The 18364-nt window shown below is 45.8% G+C and overlaps 1 protein-coding gene across 9 annotated transcripts in view; it reads right to left on the bottom strand.

Annotated features, from left to right (window-relative positions):
- BEND7 (BEN domain containing 7) overlaps positions 1 to 18364 on the bottom strand; it is an 82573-nt gene that overhangs the window by 54235 nt on the left and 9974 nt on the right. For 8 of the 9 annotated variants that reach the window (XM_043563522.1, XM_043563524.1, XM_043563523.1 and 5 more), the window contains one exon: positions 1493 to 1795. In XM_043563522.1, coding sequence (XP_043419457.1) covers positions 1493 to 1795 — 303 coding nt within the window. The remainder of the gene's footprint in view (positions 1 to 1492; positions 1796 to 18364) is intronic. The other variant, XM_043563527.1, reaches the window with a different exon arrangement.

Raw genomic sequence — 18364 nt, forward strand, 5'->3', positions numbered from 1 at the left:
GTGAATCCACCATGCCTGCTGTGGACTGGAAAACAGAACGCTGTTCACCCACAACTTACTGATGTGGCGTTTATTTAGCCTCATACACACCTAGGGGTGTTCTGTTTCTCTTACTGTTTCTTCCACGGCAGTCAAATTAGGAGGGCCTTAGAGAATATTCCTAGTCACTATTCTCAGTGCTGTCTTTATCATTTTTAGAGGACAAAACCAACCGTTTCCAGCTTGTTATAAATCATTTTCTAATTTTAAGGAGAACTGACTTTTCATTTTCATGGAGGAGTCTTTCAAGAGCCATGTCCCCTAACCTGGAAGCGTGCCAGCAGGTGAACCTGATCCTGGCTTATGCAATATTGAGAGAAAGAGAAGACGCCATACATCTATCTCTTGGGGTCCCTCATCGGCAGTGTCTCGGGATGGCTTTTTATGCCTGAACTGGTTACTGCAAATTGTGTTAAAAAAAAAATCAAAACAATTCTCTTCTTCTTGAAGGAATAGCGAACGTGGGAGAAAAATCCTTAACTTTTCAAGGAAACTGAAAATGCGGTCTTGCTTTTTCCTTGTTCTCTTTGCGAAGACTACAGATCTGCGCATCCATACGTTAATTTATGGAGCAAGTAACCGGATGGTAAGTTAACACGTCCAGAAAAATATCAGTTCTTTTCCCTTAAGGGAAAAATTGCCATTTTTTTTCCCTGAACAATTAGGAACTTAAATTAAGGAAATGTAACTCTAAAAGGGTAATTTTCAGCCCTAATTGAAGCAAGTCTTACGACACGGATCATCCGGTTCAGTTACTGGGATGTGAGGTTAAAGCAAAGGTATCACTAGTCACTAGGATGCTGGGACAGGTGTCTCCCACCCCCTTCTTCTGACAATGCAGAAAAGCGAATAAAGCAAGAGGATGTATTAATGACATACCATATGACCAGAAGCTTCTTTTGATGACAAAGTGAGCTCCTTCTGCCCTAATGTTTGTCTTTCATGGCAATAATTATCTGTATGTTGGCAAATGATAGCTTTCACCTCTCGAGGAGCTAAAATCTCTACGAAGAAACCGTCACTTCTAATATAAAGCCTCAGTCTCTCTTATTTCTCAATTCCAGTTTTTACTCTCTTAGTGTAACTCGGCTAAGGCAGGTGACTAGGGGAGGCTTTAATGTACTGAACTCAAAAACCATGCTGAATATTTTGGGGCACCTGGGTGGCTCAGTTGGTTAAGCATCTTACTCTTGATTTTGGCTCAGGTCAAGATCCCATGGTTCATGAGATCAAGCCCTGTGTCCAGCTAGCTCTGTGCTGACAACATGGAGCCTGCTTGGGATTCTCTCTATTCCTCTTCTGCTTCTGCACGCATGCGTGCGTGCTCTCTCTCAAAATAAATACACTTAAATTAAAAAAAAAAAACCCACGATGAATACTTAGAAATATAAAACATTTGGACAGCCCTCTCCCCCCGCGGCCCCGAGCATTCTCAATGTCTGATAAACCATACCGTTGGAGCTCCCAGTGGTGTGGGGCTGACTCTGGAAGGTTCTAGAGCGGGTGCCATACTGCCCTGAGAACTGCCCGCTGGAGGGTGGTAACTCATTCCACGCACCACGTGAAGAAGGGTGGAGGCTCTGGGGGGCCTCAGCAGTGGAGTTCAAGCGCGGAGGCCAGACTGAATCCAAATCCTGGGGTTCTTCTTTTAATTTTTCTCCTTCCTTGCCGACACGCTGATAGATCCTCCCAGTGCTGTCATTCAGTAATCTTCTCATTCCTGTAATTTGTTTTTTAATTTCCATGCTTTCGTTTCCTAATGGAAACAGGGCCAAAGAGATCACTGGGCATGAGCAGAAAAAATAATCCACTACTAAAAAAAACCACACCCCTTCTTTGGAAATGGGAATGATTACTGAGTCCAGATGCAAGCTTCTAGAAACTTAATCTATGAAAATTAAAGGCAAGAAAATGGCTAGCACCATTGGCAGAGGTCACACTCCAGTAAGACACTGTCAGTGGGGGCATCACCTTCAGACATGACAATGTAGGAGCACAGACACATCCAAGACATGGGAGGAGGGCTTTGTCTTTCTCTGGCCCCGACTCACAGTGGGAAGACACCCCTGGAACTACGGTCTCCCTGGACGGACCTGCCCAGACCACTGCCACCTCCACTTTGTAACTACATGCACAAGAGAACCCTACCTCACCTTTGTTGTTGGCTTTTTTTCACTGTGGTTCAAAAACACGTAACATAAAATTTACCATCTTACCTGTTTTTAAGGGCACCATTCAGTTAATGCTATTTGCACTGTTGTGCAACAGACCTCCAGAACCTTTACATTAAGTAAGATTCCTTTTCCATAAGGGGATTTTTTTTTTTGAACTAAGGTATCTCTGTACTGTACTAGGGGTACTTAATAAATATTATTTAAAGATAACTCTCAAATTATACAGACGTAAAATATTTTCTGTAAATAATGACATTACCGGATGTTATTAGGAGCTTTTTTGAACATCTTATCTTACTAAACTGTGCATCAGCTGGTATCTTCACAAAGACTGAGGAAAGGGGATTTTTTTTTTTACCTCTAATCTGGGTGTTAAAAGCCTCTCACAGTCACTCTATTAAATGCTTGAAATTTAAACTATGATAAAAAGAAAAGGCTTTTTCTACATAGCTCCTGCAAATAAATACAGCACATTTAATATAAATGATGTTTTAATGCACTTAGCATCGTATAAGCCAGGTTTCTCTGTAGAATTAGTAACTACACAATGAATCTAGGTATTTTTGTGTTGCCTGGTTAGGTATTTAGCTAATTAATGTATGGATACATTACTGACTATAAAGAAACTTTTATATACTGTTTTGAAATAAGTATCCCCAATTTTCAAAAAGGTAATAAAAATATTAATTCTGCCTTTGATATCCAACATGGGTGAACACAGAAATGACACAGATTTCCAAATTTACAGTATTGTTATGTGTTGGTATATGCTTGAGGAGAGGAGAGGAGAAATATTTTCATTTGTAATAAGACTCTTTTCATATCAAACACCTGTGAAAATTACAATACAGAAACACTAAGTGATACTCCAGATTTTATGGGAATGGATGACTAAGCACAATTTAAATAATGCAGAGCCAGCAACACTTGTGACCTCCTCAGGATGTGCAGGGAGCAGGGTGTGTCTGAAGGGCTCCCGGAGGAATTCGGAAGGAAACGCACAGGCAAACTGGTGTCAGTTTCAGCACCCAAACACGTAACTTTCCTGGCTAGTGAACAGCACCATCTGGGCAAGAAGCTTCTTTCCTGTGGGGTTTTTATCCTCCATTTTCTAGAGCAGGGAAGTCGTGCACGCATCACAGGCTGCAGCACACTGATCGTAGCTGGCAATGCTGGTGGCTGCCACTCCCCTCCCTCCTGGCGCCCGGGCAAGAGCCGCGCCGACTCGGCCGCGTTCTGCCTGGGTCTTGAGTCGGTGCCAGCTTACTTCTCCACACAGACCCTGACACTTGAAGCAAAAGGGATGCTGTCTTTTCAAAGCTTCCACCTCTGCTCTGGAGACGGAGCTCTATGACGATCAAGTGCTGTCTTTAGGGGGAGAAAGAAAGTCACAGGATTCTGGAAGTTTCTAAAAGCAAATCTGCTTTGTTGCAACCTTAGTTTCTCGGTTCTGAAAATTACCAGAATGAACATACGATTTTGAGTTTCACATACGTTCTATGCTTGTGTGGAGGACCAGAAGCTTATGCCGCAGGGTGAGTCCAGGGGAAGAGGTGAGACTTTAAAGGGTGCCTCTGGGTGTGGGCTGTCCCAGCAAACGTTTAGAAACATGTCTTCCAAAGTCAAAACAAAACCCGACCAAATGACAAATCAGGAGCTGGCAGGGCCCAAGGAGGAAATCACGGTGCTACGAAGGAGGCCAAGGCAGACCCGACTGACCTCACTCAGGACACGGTGCACGGTGTCCTTCTAAAGCACAGAAGACAGTCAGGTGCAGAAGTCAGAGCTGTAAAAGTCAACGAGAGGACAGTGGAGAGATTGGGGAAGGTGGAGGAAGGGGTGACCTAAGAGGCTTTCAGAGGACACGGGCTGGGCATCCCTAGAGGACAACCTGACGTGTACAAATGGTCTCAGGGTAACCACTGGGAACTGTCCCTCCTTTGGCCAATGAAGCAGGGAGCAGCCCTGACCATCCCCCCCTGGGGAAGAGTCCTGAAGCCTCATTGCACCTGCAGGCGACGATGGGCTTCGGCAGAGAGAGGGGAAACGCTGCCTTGCACGTTGGGGGCGGATGGAGCAGAGGGTCAGAAATGAGACCTGAAGGCCAAACGCAGGGATGGCATAAGAAGCTGGGTGAGCGTGCACACACTGGGATGGAGCGGGTGCCCAACACAGGCAAGCGGGACGAGCCGGCGGAGGCTCGAGCAGCGGATGCTGGTGTGGTCCAGCGGACAGGCCCGGGCTGGACTCCCCTCAGCTGGACTGACCTGCTGCTTAACAGGAGACAAGTCACCCACGGGCCCCCCGACTTTGGCCTCCTGAATCACAAAAGGAAGGTCTGAAGGGGGACGCACAGCAGCGCCGAGGGGCGAGGTGGGATGTTCACAGAGTACCTGATGCCTCTAAGGTCACAAATACCCTTCTCAGAACCGGCGGGCTTCTTCTGTCCTCACATGGGGCCCACTGTTTTTTGTTCTTTTTTTTTTTAATTGAGGGGGTGCATGCAGTTCTTTGACTTGAAATGGTGGGAAGTGTATAAGATTGAGATTGGAAGTGTTAGTTGACGTCTACTTGTCCTTCCAGTTGGAATCAGTCAGCATCTTTTCCATGTATAAGGCCGGGGAAAGGAAGCTCCCAGGAGCCACAGGCTAGTTCCAGAGCATGATTCTATAAGGAAATGTGTGCCATTTCCTGATTTCTTTCCAAATCTATGTCTTTACTTATACTCAACTCCAAGAGGCTGAGCGTTTTTAGGAAAGACAGACAAAAAGAAATCTTACTAAAAGGTAAAACAACCTTAACTGAAATCCTTTTGAGAGTCTGGACAGGTCTACAACTGCAGGCTGAATTCTATCTTTGGCTAAATTTCAAGACTACCAGATCATGTGTCTTTACATAACACATACAGATACATGCACGATATGCACAATAATACATACAGAATAAGTCCTCATACATGAGCTCTCCTAACTTGGCCAGAACTCTCTTAACTTGTATATCCTCTTAACTAAGGATATACAACACAGACCATCACGGTCTGGGATGATAAAAGAAAAAGATGGTGATATATAAACATATAGCAAGAGACTGTATGTGAACATGTCAGGTCTATCTAGAAACGTCTTACTACGAAGATTCATGAAACAATCATATCTTTGCCCTACAAATGTACTGGTGTTGATGTAGAGTAGGTATTCCATAAAACTTTTTTTTAAAGTTTATTTATTTTGAAAGAGTAAGTGCATTGCAGAGGGGCAGAGAGGGAGAGAGAGAGCAGGAGAGAGAGAATCCCAAGCAAGCACCATGCTGTCAGTGCAGAACCTGGTGTGGGGCTTGATCTCACAAACCATGAGATCATGGCCTGAGCCAAGATCAAGAGTAGGACACTCAACTGACTGAGCCACCCCGGCCGGCGCCCCTCCATAAAACTTTCTTAAGTGAATGCAAGAAATGGCTTATCCAAACCAGAATGAATCCGGTAGAATTAAATGTAATATTAAGGTTATAAGCAAACAGCGTGTTAATAGAGCGGAGTGAAAAAGTAGAATAAAATTGCTCAACAAGCATTTAGCAAACACCTTATGGGCTCAAGAGGTATAAAGATCATCCGGTACAAATTCAAAGGTAGGCCCTGTCCAAATGTGTCAACATTTTTTACCCAAATCCCTTTAGATCGATTGGCTGTACTGAAAAATGATCCTGATTTTTCTTGGACTGTTGGCTGACTCCAAACTGTTAACTGTGCACCCCGGGATGCCAGGGCACAAAGTGCCCTACTATTCGATGACCCTGCTTCCTCCTATAGCTGAAGACCTTCCCTGAGGGTCCTGCTTTCCCTGTAGCCCCCGGGTGAAAGCTGGTCATTCCCCATTCCCTTGGGGCTGGGGATGGTGGCTCCCCAAAGTGTCACGCTTCCGGCCCCAGGAGAAAGCTCGCTGTTGTTTGAGTTGATGTCACAGAGCTCTGGCATCTTCCCCCTTCTTCCTGAACAGCAGTTCTGTGTGCCAGGAGTTCAAGCTCTCTGTGGGGAAGGACAGGTGATGGAGCTGAGGTCATCCCATTATGGGCCACACATGCCAGGCGAAGGAAGAATAATTTTACACTGGAGATACTGGGCTATTACTCTGGGCAATTTTAGATTCATTATCTCTTTCAACACAGAGCTATCTATTAGAAAAACAATTCTGGCAAAACTGTGGTGAGCTGTGGTGCGGGGAGAGAAAACCAGTTACGGTGTCGCTGCTAAAGGCTGGGGGAAGGACTGAGGGGGTGCGGCTGGAGAGGGACACTTAAGGAACTTCACCAGACGGACCTGGTGAGGGACTGGATGTGGGGCCAGGGGCGAGGGTGGTGAACAAGAAGGGTGCGTGAAAGATAAGGCCATGGTTTCTGGCTTGGGTGACTGATGGATACTAACACCGGGCAGAGTTAGAGAAAAAGGTTGCTGCGGAGTCAGGTTATAATGAGCCTAGTTCTGACAAAGAAGATCCAGATAATAAGCAGGCAAGCGGGGCTGCAGCCCCGTGGTACATGAAGCTGACCCCAGAACTGTTCTACTACTGGCAGTAGTTGGCCCTCTGGACTGGGTAAGCCCCTGGGGATCACTAACAAGTCAGGGGCTAGAAGGACACCCTATACAGAGATGCCAGATTTCCTATCAACCTAGCGTGCAAAGGGTGCAACCCGCCCCCCCCCCCGCCCCCTTTCAACATTAAAAGAACCCTGAGCTCATTTGTTTCCGAGCCAGCAAAGTGGGTCACCCCGTCCCTCCTGGGCTCCCTACCACGGGGCAAGCGGCAGTCGCCTTGGTCAGAACTGAGTCACCTCCAACCCACCCCGCCACCCCCCCCAACATCCAGTCCACCGCCAAGGTGCCACACCCGGTCACGTGCCCACAACAGGGCAGAATCTTCACGAACCGAACCGAGGGGCACTTTTCCCACCGTATTCAGTGCCGGTCGACTTTCATTACAGTATCGTGTCCAGTTCTGTACTGTTTTAAAGAGGCCGTCGAGAATCTTTAGGAGATCGTGAAAAGTCAACAGGAAAGATTCAAGGGACGAGGACGGGCTACACAAGTTGGGTGTTTCACTGAGAAATAAGTTTATGGTTACTGGGTGACTGGTCTTCACCTTTACTATGGGTTGGTGTGGGGGAGGGACACAGTTCTTCATCCCAGGAGACTGGGCAACACATGGTCTTAAAGGACCCCCGCAGTCAGTCCGTAAACACCAACAACACAGCAGAGCAGCGTCCGAGAACACGTGCCCCGGCAGTGACAAGAATACTTTTCTCTCTGGGATGACGAAAAAGTTCTGGAAACAGTGGCGGTGGTTGCACGGCATTGAATATACTTACAAAGAGGAATGCTTTCAAGCAATGCTTTGCGTTCTTCAGGTAACGACATGTTAAAGTAGGAGAAAGTTGAGGGCATCGGTTGAGAAATACTAAGGGGCTCAGGCTTTGTACCAGACAGTCTAAACATCTCCTCTCAAATCCTTGTAGAAGCAGCGTGCAGCCATGTCGTAGAAAAGACGTGCCCACCGCCGGCAAGATGACAGCGGTGACAGGAAGAGCAGGAAGGGGGGACAGGGTCCTTTCCACCAGCGCGACAGCTCTCGACGAACGGGGCTCAGAGTGAAGGAATGTGAAGCAGACTCTGTGCTCTGAGGCCTGAGGTTGGCACCCTCCTCCCAAGGCCATACTGACGTGCAGATGCTATCAAGGTCCCACCTGGCCACCCTCAGGGACAAGAGCCATGTTTACAAGGGACACGCAAGGGTGAGATTCTAACTCAGCAAAAATGGTCTGAAAATGCATTAGTTTATAGAACAGAGCACTGGTTTCCAAGGGCGTCCCTTTCTCTAATGCAACCTTCAGTGAAACCCCAATAAATAAAGCAGGGCAAAGCGTGTGGAGGAGAGTGTGCCAGAACCCACATTCCTGAGCCAGTCCCTGGAGTGCATTCAGGAACTCCAAGGGCAGCACACAACATATTCTAAATGCCACCGAGATGGAAAGAGGCAAAGAGTGGCTACGGAATCATGTAACTGGTTGAATCAAATACTATGGTAAGAAGTATCTCAACTGTGTACATGTTGGCACAGGTTCGAGGACCCTGTTAAACTGGAAGTTACAGGTGGAAAATAATTTAGCAGCTCAGTGTATACACGGCATTCTCATTTAAAGGGCAACTGAGTTCCTTTCAAGTCTGTTTAGATAACATCAGGTTCATTCATCCATTCAATAAATATTTATTGTACTACTGAATATGAGACACTGTGTGCGTAAAAAGAGGAAGAGAAGTATAAGCTCCAGTCTCTCCCCTTGAGGAGTGCACAGTCCAGCAGTGGAGACATAGGACTGTACGGGCAGTTCTAAGGGTATGATGTCCCTCTGCTGATGAATGGCAGGCTTACCCAGTGCGAACACCTGCTGCCAGGGTGGGAGGCTGGAGCTCTTTCTGTCCAAGGCTGAGCACGTGAGGCCAGGACAAGCACCAAGAGAGAATGCCATGGATCTGAGCTGGAAAATAGGCCTTCAAAGCAAAAAGAGCTTGAGACGCCTATTAAAGGCCAAACGAGCAAACACACACCAGGAAATGAATCAAGGACTCGAGATTCAAAATGGGCCATAAAAAAGAATGAGATCGTGCTGTTGGCATCAACACGGATGGACCCAGAGGGTATCATGTTAAGTGAAAGAAGTCAGAGAAAGATAGATAGCATATGATTTCACTTCTATGTGGAACACCTATAACACAAACAAAACTGAAACACACTCTTAAATACATAGAACTGGTGGTTGCCAGAGAGGAGGGGAGTTGGGAGACACAGGTAAAGGGGATTAAGAGGTACAAACATCCAGGGGCACCTGGGTGGCTCAGTCAGTTAAGCGTCTGGACTTTGGCTCAGGTCGATCCCTCTGCTCGCGAGTTCGAGCCCTGCATCGCAGAGCCCACTTTGGATCTCCTCTCTCTGCCCCTCCCCCACTCTCTCTGTGTTTGTCTCTCTCTCAAAAATAAATCAACATAACGAAAGAGGTACAAACGTCCGGTCATGAAAGTACAGCCTAGGGAATAGAGTCAATAATACTGTTGGGTGACAGATGGGGACTACGCTTACCAGGGTGAACCCTGAGTCACGTACCCAGTTGTCAGCTCGCTATGGTGGTACACCTGAAACTAACATAATGTTGTATGTCAACCACACTTCAAAAAAATAGAATCCATTGGAAAGCTGTGAAAAATGGGCTGTCAAGCTGCTTCTCAAAGGTGTCCTCAAAGAACACCTACAAGGAGAATAAACACCTACAAGCAGTTCGAGGGCAAAGTCCCCAAGGGAACAATCTTCTTTGATGTCTTCATGTTTTACCTTAAAAAATAAATGCCAGTATTATACTTTGCTCTCCACCCACCAAGATGTGCAGGTTCCCACAGCCTGTGGAACACCACTGGGTCCCAGTTACAGTCTGCAGTTGAAAATGCACTGGCCAGCGGGAGGAGCGGCTGGCCCATTACAGAAGGCAAAGGGCTTAGCTTTTTCAGTCAGGCTTTTGAATGGCCCCAGCTACACTTTCTAGGAGTACATCTATAGTGTCTGTGACTGAACTGACAAAACAGACAAAATCAAGAGGATGTGTGATAAATGCCTTGGACGTTGTGTAAATGACAAGTGTTCAGGAATTGGGAGGAAGAGATTTTTTTAATGTTTATTTCTTTGAGAGAGAGAGAGAATATGAATCTCAAGCAGGTTCCACAACATCATCCCAGAGCCCTATGTGGGGCTTGAACTCACAGACTGCAAAATCATGACCTGAGCCAAAATCAAGAATCAGACACTTAGCTGACTGAGCCACCCAGGTGCCCTGAAAGGAAGAGATCATTTTAAACTGAGAGGGTTATGGCCAGTTTCACGAAGACGGTGAGATGTGAGGTGGTCAGTTAAAGATGACCAGCATTTCCACGGGCACTTTTGAGAAGAGAGAAGAGTTGGAAAAGCATTGAACCAAGTCTAAAGGCAGAGAAAAACACGATGGGCAATGGTAAATAAGCTAACTTGGAGTTAAGGCACTGAGTGGGTAGAGTGAACAACAGAAGGGCCTTGGATGCTTTTATTTTACCCTGCAAATGACAGGAAGTCAACAAAGGTTTTCCATGAAACAGTGATATGTAACAAAGCTGAAGTTCCTCGACCAACCAAAGAGTGGGCCTGCTTCTTTCTCCCCGAATGTTCTTATATCACGGAAAATAAAATTTTATAATAAATATAACATGGCTGCCCAACTGAATATTCCTTGGATAAGTAATTCTAGCCATCATGAAGTGAGTAGGTCAGAAGCCACCACTCTAAGCAATGTTCAAGAGTAACTGAGCCAAAGAGTTAGAATCCCAAATACAAGGGAGAGGTCTTGTGAATCAACGAGGAAGACAAATACTAAGAATAAAAAACAAGGCAAAGGACACGACCATGTAATTCACAAGAGAAACAGTTTAAATTCCTTTATCTCCATAATTATTAGTATAATGGAAATTAAATACTGCGAAATTCTTTGTCTATTAATTTGGCAAAGGCTATAGATTCATAAAACTCATTTTTTTGGTGAAGGGATAGAGTTACAGTCACTCTCATATGCCGTTGGTAGGGACCTTTTCTGGAGGGAAGTTCAGCGATTCAGCTTCCAGGAATTTATCCTACAGAGACATCCCAACAAGTACCAAGGACACAAGTACAAGGCTATTCACTGCAGCAGCATCCTACTGGTGAAACGCTGGGAACAGTCCAAACATTTATCAATGGAGCACTAGATAAATGAATCATGGCATGTCGGTATAATGAAATTATGGTGTATGTTTATGTTTCTGTAAAGAATGAAATGACCCTTTTATAGTCATTTAGAGGTTACATGCCAGACAAACTGTAAACTCATGATGGCTGACATCACGGTGACTTCCTTCACTACTTTACAACTAGGGTCTACTGCCTGTCTCAAACTAGCCACTCGATTCTTGTGGAATAAATGGGGACTCAGTTATGTAAAAAAGTTACAAAGCCTTATATTACATAGCACGATCCCATATTTCTTTCATTGTAATACACACACACACACACACACACACACACACACACCCCTCTATTGTTAACAATGGTTGTTACTAGAGAGTATGAAAGGGACAGGATGCTTTCCTTTTTACTTTATACCTCATTTGCACCTTTATAAATTTTAACTTTAAGAGTGGTTTCTGAGGGGCAACTGGGCGGCGGAGTCCGTTAAGCGTCTGCCTCTTGATTTCAGCTCAGGACACGGTCTCACGATTGTGAGATGGAGCCCCTCGCTGGGTTCTGTGCTGGGGGTGGAGCCTACCTGGAATTCTCTCTCTCTCTCCCTCTCTCTGCCCCTCCCCTGCGTTCGCTCATGCTCTCTCACTCTCTCAAAAAATAAATAAAACTTAAAAAAAAAACAAAAAAAAATTATTTTTTTTTTTGGAAGAAAAAGATGACCTAAAAGAATTATGTACAATCTTCTCCCTGTGGCACTGGACGCAAAAACATCTTCTGTAATGTCACCCAGGAAAGAAGAAGTTGGACGGGAACGAGTGACAGATAGGTGGCTAGGGAGAGCAGTGAAAGCAAGTCAAAGGAAAGAGGGTGCTGGGTGTGGTCTGTTTTGCAACCCTTGGTGTACAGGCCTAAGATTACTTTCTGTTGAAGCTCATAGAAGCCGTGCATTTTTTTGTTTTTATTTATTTATTTATTTTTTATGTTTTTATTCTTTAAGTTTATTTATTTATTTAAGTAATCTCTATACCTGACGCGGGGTTCCAGCTCATGAGCCCCGAGATCAACAGTCCCGTGCTCTTCCGACTGAGCCAGCCAGGCACCCCAAGCCGTGTGTTTTTTTTAAAAAGTAATTTGGCAGCAGGCAGGGGTAAAAGTGTTACAGCCACCATTTACAGAGCACTCACTATGTACCAGGCGCTCTGGCAAACGCTCTGCCAATTTTTAATCCTGATAACAAACTAAGAGGTTCAAATGCTGCTGAACACATTCCACCCAGGAGAAAACAGGGACTTTGAGACTGGAGAGTTACACCAGGTGGGTCAGGCTCCAAGGTCCTCGAGCTACTCTCCGGAGGCGCTCAAGGAACGGGCTGACGGGCAGGACGGAGGCCATTCACACAACAGTCCAGCTGCGTGGTATCCAGGAAGCGGTCAGGACACACACTCTGTGCTGTCTGAACCAGCTGGCATCTTAACCACCCAGCTATGTGAACACACGTGGTAGAAACAGTGAAATCACGGCCCCAAACGATCCGCGGATTCCAACTTAGTTGCGCTGTTTCTAACTAATAAGGCTCAGATATTTCTTCTTACTCTGGCAGCATGGTTCACGTGAATCCTGTTAGTTCTACCAAAGCCACATATTAACACTTAGAAGACACGAAGTAAGAATTTATTTACGTTCATGATTCTGTGAAACATATAGCAAAAGTCTTCGCATGCCGGTAATTCACATAGGTAAAATACAAGACTGTAGGTTAAGAGCAGCTCCCATATGCCTCTGGTAGTATAACCAACGTCTTGCCTTCATTCAGCAAGAGAGAAAATGTTCATAACTCACTGCCTGGAAAGAGACGATCCTTCTCGTTATAACTTGAAATGCTGACCCTCTGCTCTCCTGCACAGAAAACTTCTAGAAGAATGCTATACAGAGGTGCAAATCTCCCCTAACCGAGCTGTTAATTTGCATATCTACATCTTGGATCAGCTAAGTATGAACTTGATTAAGTACTCGCTGTATTACATTTCAGCCATTTAAAATTTTTAAATATTCCAAGTTAAGGGCGCCTGGGTGGCTCAGGCGGTTGAGCGTCCGACTCTTGATTTCGGCTCAGGTCATGATCTCATGGTTCGTGGATCGAGCCCCATGTCAGGGATTGGGATTCTGTCTCTCTGTCTGTCTCTCTCTCTGCCCCTCCCCTGCTCGTGCTCTCTCTCTCAAAATAAATACATTTAAAAATATATTCCAAGTTAAATATACATGCCATTGTACGGTTTCATCTTCAATGTAAATAGTGTTACTGACAATGAAGAATGGGTCACATTCATAGCACCTTTTTCTTCCAAGGATTTCAGGGAACTCTGATAACTCTGGGTCCAAAAGCACTTAGAGACTGGCAGTCTTTCCTGAGTCAGACTAAAGACAACTCTCTAGGGGTAAGACAAACGCAGCTTAGGTCAATGGGTTCCAAACTTTTTTGACCATAGTTCACAGCAAGAAATATATTTTTCATGACGATTTCACACACACACACACACACACACACACACACACACACACACACACACACGTATACTACATATATAACTAAAAAGTTTCACGAATTTATCCTTCCTGCATGCAATGCATTCTGACATTTTCTTTTCCACTCGTTCTTTGTTATTATTATTATTACCACTATCGCTCATGCGGGTGACAATCTGCTAAATTGATCTCCTGACCCATTTACAGGTCACAACCACTGGTGTGAAAAGCGCTGCCTTAAATGTCGAACATTTTCAGGATGCTGCCCGAACAGCCTTCTCACTCCCCACACAGCTTCTGGGTCCCCCGATCCTCTCTCCTGGCCCCAGTGACCATCTGTATGTGAGGACTCCAGCCCTGATCCCACTTCAGGGCTCCAGACCCACATACCCAATAGCCCCACTTGCGCATTTCAAAAGCAACCTTAGTATCATGTCCCCTAACTGTATTTAATGATGACCATCCCTGAGCCTTACTAACAGCATCCACCCTGCTGTACAAGCCAGAAAGTTGGGGCTCCTCTCTCTCTTCGCCCTCCCAAAGCCGACTGATTAATCATAGAGTCCTGATTATTGTGACTTCCAAATCACTTCTGAACCCTCTCATTTCTCTCCACACCCACCGCCCGCCCCCCGCTTCCATTATCACTTGATGGGGCTACTGCCAAAAGCCTCCAGTGTTGCGCCCCTCCCTCCAAACCCTCTTCACCCCGAAGCCAGGGCGATCTCCAAACACACAAACCTCATCACGTGACACAGCTCAGTGGAATGCCAACCACCTCCGATGCAGCCCGGCTCTGCATCTGGCCTTCCTTGCCCATTTCTCCACCTTAGCCCTTGCCATGTTCCCTACCCCCCAACCCCCCTTATTCTAAACTGGTGGCTCTTGGGTGTGGCTGCATGCACATTAGACAACTTTCTCAAAGGACCAGTGCCCAGGCCTCACTTCAGGACAATTAAATACCAACCCAGCTGGTGGGTGTAATGGAAAGCCAGAGGCCCTCTGCTTTAGCTGGAAGGAAAGTCTGGAAGCACTCACTTCCTGGCCTTCATACCTCCTCAGCCCCATCTCCTACTGAAATGTCATCTCCTCAAGGATCATAGTCCCTAACCCCCCCCGCCCTCCCCGGGCCTGGTGAGGCCCCTCTTTATGTTCCCATAGAACCCTTCATCCCCCTGGTCGCTACCTCCTGAGCTTTAAAATCTCTTAGCCTAACCCTAATGGCTACTCGATAAAGACCTACAAAACAAATACAAGAATTCAGTAAATTCTAAGCATCAGTTATGCCAAGAAGTTGGGATAGGCTGAAAAAACACTACAGTTGAGGAAGGCTGAAAAAACACTACTGACGATGGGTAAGACGTAAACCAAATCTGTGACATCCTGGAAAGAGATTCTCGTTTCCATGGTGTAGGCCTGGCAAGCAGAGGCAAACACTTGGTGCCTAAATTCAATCGTGCCTTCTTCTGAAACCTTTCCTAAAGGCACATATCTCATCCTCGTCGTCTTCCTAGCTCATCAGAGATGATAGACAGCGACTCATTTCCCCCATTTAGCAAAGAATGAGAGTAAGTTGCTTGCCCACATGACCAAAGTAGACCAGAGGAAGACGAATCAGCTCTGGGCCCGTCTGTGTTGCTCAAGGCACCAGGCTCTCTCCTGTAGACTGGTTAAGGCAAACACACCTGCAACAACTCCTTTCCAACCGTATTTCACACAAGGCTTATTAAGGGACCCATTAAAGTCTTGCTAGTAATTGAAAAAATTATATATGTGCAATGAGAATGAGTTAACGTTAACAGAAGAACCTTAACTTTTGCATCTCCTGACTTTTTAACTTTTAGCTTGTACCTTAACCTTGCATTTTTGTGGGGTTCTTTACATTTTCTCTGGAGGTGTAAAGTCATATTTGAGATATAATTCCATTAGCCATACAAGCAACTTCAGAGGCTATTATGTGGCATCAACTTTTTCTGTAAAAATAAATTGTTAAGGATATTATTCCTGGAACAGAATAAATTCTTGGAATTACTGAGTAACTTATGTACCGTACCAGTGTTCCAAGAACACATTACTTATTTTATCATGACAAAGTAAAGTTATTAATCTTCCGGCTTCCATTTCAACAATGAGAAATGCCGTGAGATGTACAGACACCTGCATTACATTTCAGTTCAACTTTATATCATCCATAAACATCTCTGTGTTGGACACCTCATCCAAACAAATGCTCACAGAACACTCCATGTACCATTCGATTTTATGAAACTATAAAAGTTCCTTGCTGTTAATTACAGAGACAAATGTCTCATCACACATTTGGTTACCAGATCGCATAATTAGTTTTCTCCATTAACCTTTCAGATATAAAATTTGATTTCTGAGTAAAAAAACATTGTAAAACCCTTGCAGTTCAAATGGTATAGTATATTTGTACGTGCTTGAAAAAAAATGCAAAACTAAGAAAACAATTTTATGGATTCTTATTTACAAGGATACTCATTGTCTGCAATGCTGAAAGGAAATCTGTCTAAACTTCTTAATGATTTTAAAATATATGATCGAGTATGCATGTAAGAAGCTGTCCTTTGCATAGAAAGGAGGCTCAGGAACCTGGCCGTGAATGGATGTGCTCGCTCTGGGTATGGCGATGTGGCTGGCTGGGTCCACCCCAGCCCCTCGTTTCTGCCCCCCTTCACAAGGGCATCTGGGAGACAGCTGGGGAAGGAAGGGCATCCAGCCTATAGCAATGCAATCGTTTTTCTCGGCTCAAAGCTAACTGACCCCACAACTGTGGACTGCAGAAGACGATGCTCTAACTCACATGTGTAGGGGGCATTTCTGATGGTCACAATGGCTGGGGGGGGGGGGGTTGCTCCTGACATCCATGTACATTTGTGCCGCCCACACTCAGACCTCTTGTAACATGTGGGACAGTCCTACACAAGAAGACGGTCTCCCCTCAGCAGACTGTCCCGCTCACATCAGATGATAACTACACTTTTAACATGTTCCAAACATGGGACTCCTTCATTTATTCAGAAATAGTTGTTGTGAAATCTACTCCGTGTCAGGTACCGGGCACCAGGAACACGGTGAATGGAGCCTTGCCTGCAGGAATTCAAGATGAGACTTGAGCAATGAAGGCTCAAACAGCCCTGGTGGCAGACACTGTTCCCGGCAGAGCCCAGCAGGGCAGACGCCAGGCCCATGTGCAGCCGTATCCAGAGGGGCCCGCACAGCGCGTTGTTATATGCAAGGCCCTGGAGGCCAGGGGCTAGAATACACACAAAGGCACAGTGGTGCATCCTCTTTCGGGGTTAAACTTGAAGAGGGGGACCTGCCATTAACCTAATAAAAAAAAACAAACAAATGAAAAATATAGCTTCGATAGCCAGTGCTGACAAATTTTACGCCTGGTATGTGAGATCCAGTTAGGTACGAAGAAGGATGTGTAAATTTTCACCCTTTGAAGCCAGGGCAGGACTTAGAGGTAAAAGAGTTGGGTAATAAAGTTTCAAAATGGCGGATTCCACCACTTTATTTATTTCTTTAAAAAAAAATTTTTTTTTAGTGTTTATTTTTGAGAGAGAGAGAGAGACAGAGCATGAGTGGGAGAGGGGCAGAGAGAGAGGGAGACACAGAATCCGAAGCAGGCTCCAGGCTCTGAGCTGTCAGCACAGAGCCCGACGTGGGGCTCAAACTCAGAGACTGCAAGATCATGACCTGAGCCGAAGTCGGACACTCAACCGAGTGAGCCACCCAGGCGCCCCCACTTTATTTTGAATTTAAAGTGGACATCTTATTCACTCCCTGAGCATGTACTTATGTGACCATTGTGGGGCTGGGCAGTGGGGACACGGACATGATTCTCAGGGAGTTTACACCCCAGTGCGGGGGGAGAGAGAGAGAGAGAGAGAGAGAGAGAGAGAAGCAAACTGGCTTTGCTGTGATAGCACCCAGCCCTAGATGCTGTGGAAGGAGAGGTGAGGGGAATCAGGGAAGGCTGCCTGGAGGAAGCTGCATCAACTTGGGAGTCTTCAGGGATAAGAGAGAGCCATGGACAGAAGAGGGAGGATGGTCCAAGTGTGAAATTCCAAGCAGAGGAGGTGGTATGTGCAGCCACCCGGGTGACAAAGTGCCTGGCCTCAAAGGCAAGGACAGAATCCTGCTGCACGGATGAAAGTGGTGTGGCATGGCCGAAGCCTGGGAGGTGGAAGGAAAGCCTCAGCTGCGAGCCCAAGGAGGCAGGTGGCAGTTCGTGCAAAGTCTCATCCGTCAGGCCTAGGAGTCTCAGTCCTAACTAGGAAGCCACAGACGGTGAAGAGGTTCAGGCAGGCAGGCCCTGGAGCCGCACGGGGCCCCTGGGCGAATCCCTGCCGGCGTGGGCGTCTGCTCCCTCCTGGCCCACCACCCCCTGCTTCTGCACGCACATTCCAGTCTAGGTGGCGTTCTCTCCAGTAATCTGTGACTTGTAAGAATAACAGAGTTGCTTTGTAAATGTCCTAGGTCTATTTTTAACTTGGAGATGCAAAACACACTGTTCCAAAATCTTTATTTTATCTTATAGATAGCCATGTTATTCTCTTCCAAAAGTAAAAATCCATATTCCCATGGGAACCAGAGAGGCTAAATTGTTAATACGTCTCCTTAGAGTCTGTCCTTCGTGGAGGGTTTTTTGTTTTGTGTTTTTTTCTTTTTTTTTTTAATGATTTGGTCACGATCAGAGTAGGAACAGCAAACCATCAAAACGTATCACGCATTTCGCTCACTCCTGAACCACACCAAGTCTTGATGGGAAACGGAAAGAGGCAACTTTTTCTCAAGACACGGGCCTAGGGGAGCAGG

Source organism: Prionailurus bengalensis, chromosome B4 (genome assembly GCF_016509475.1).
Source record: "Prionailurus bengalensis isolate Pbe53 chromosome B4, Fcat_Pben_1.1_paternal_pri, whole genome shotgun sequence".
Taxonomy (NCBI): domain Eukaryota; kingdom Metazoa; phylum Chordata; class Mammalia; order Carnivora; family Felidae; genus Prionailurus; species Prionailurus bengalensis.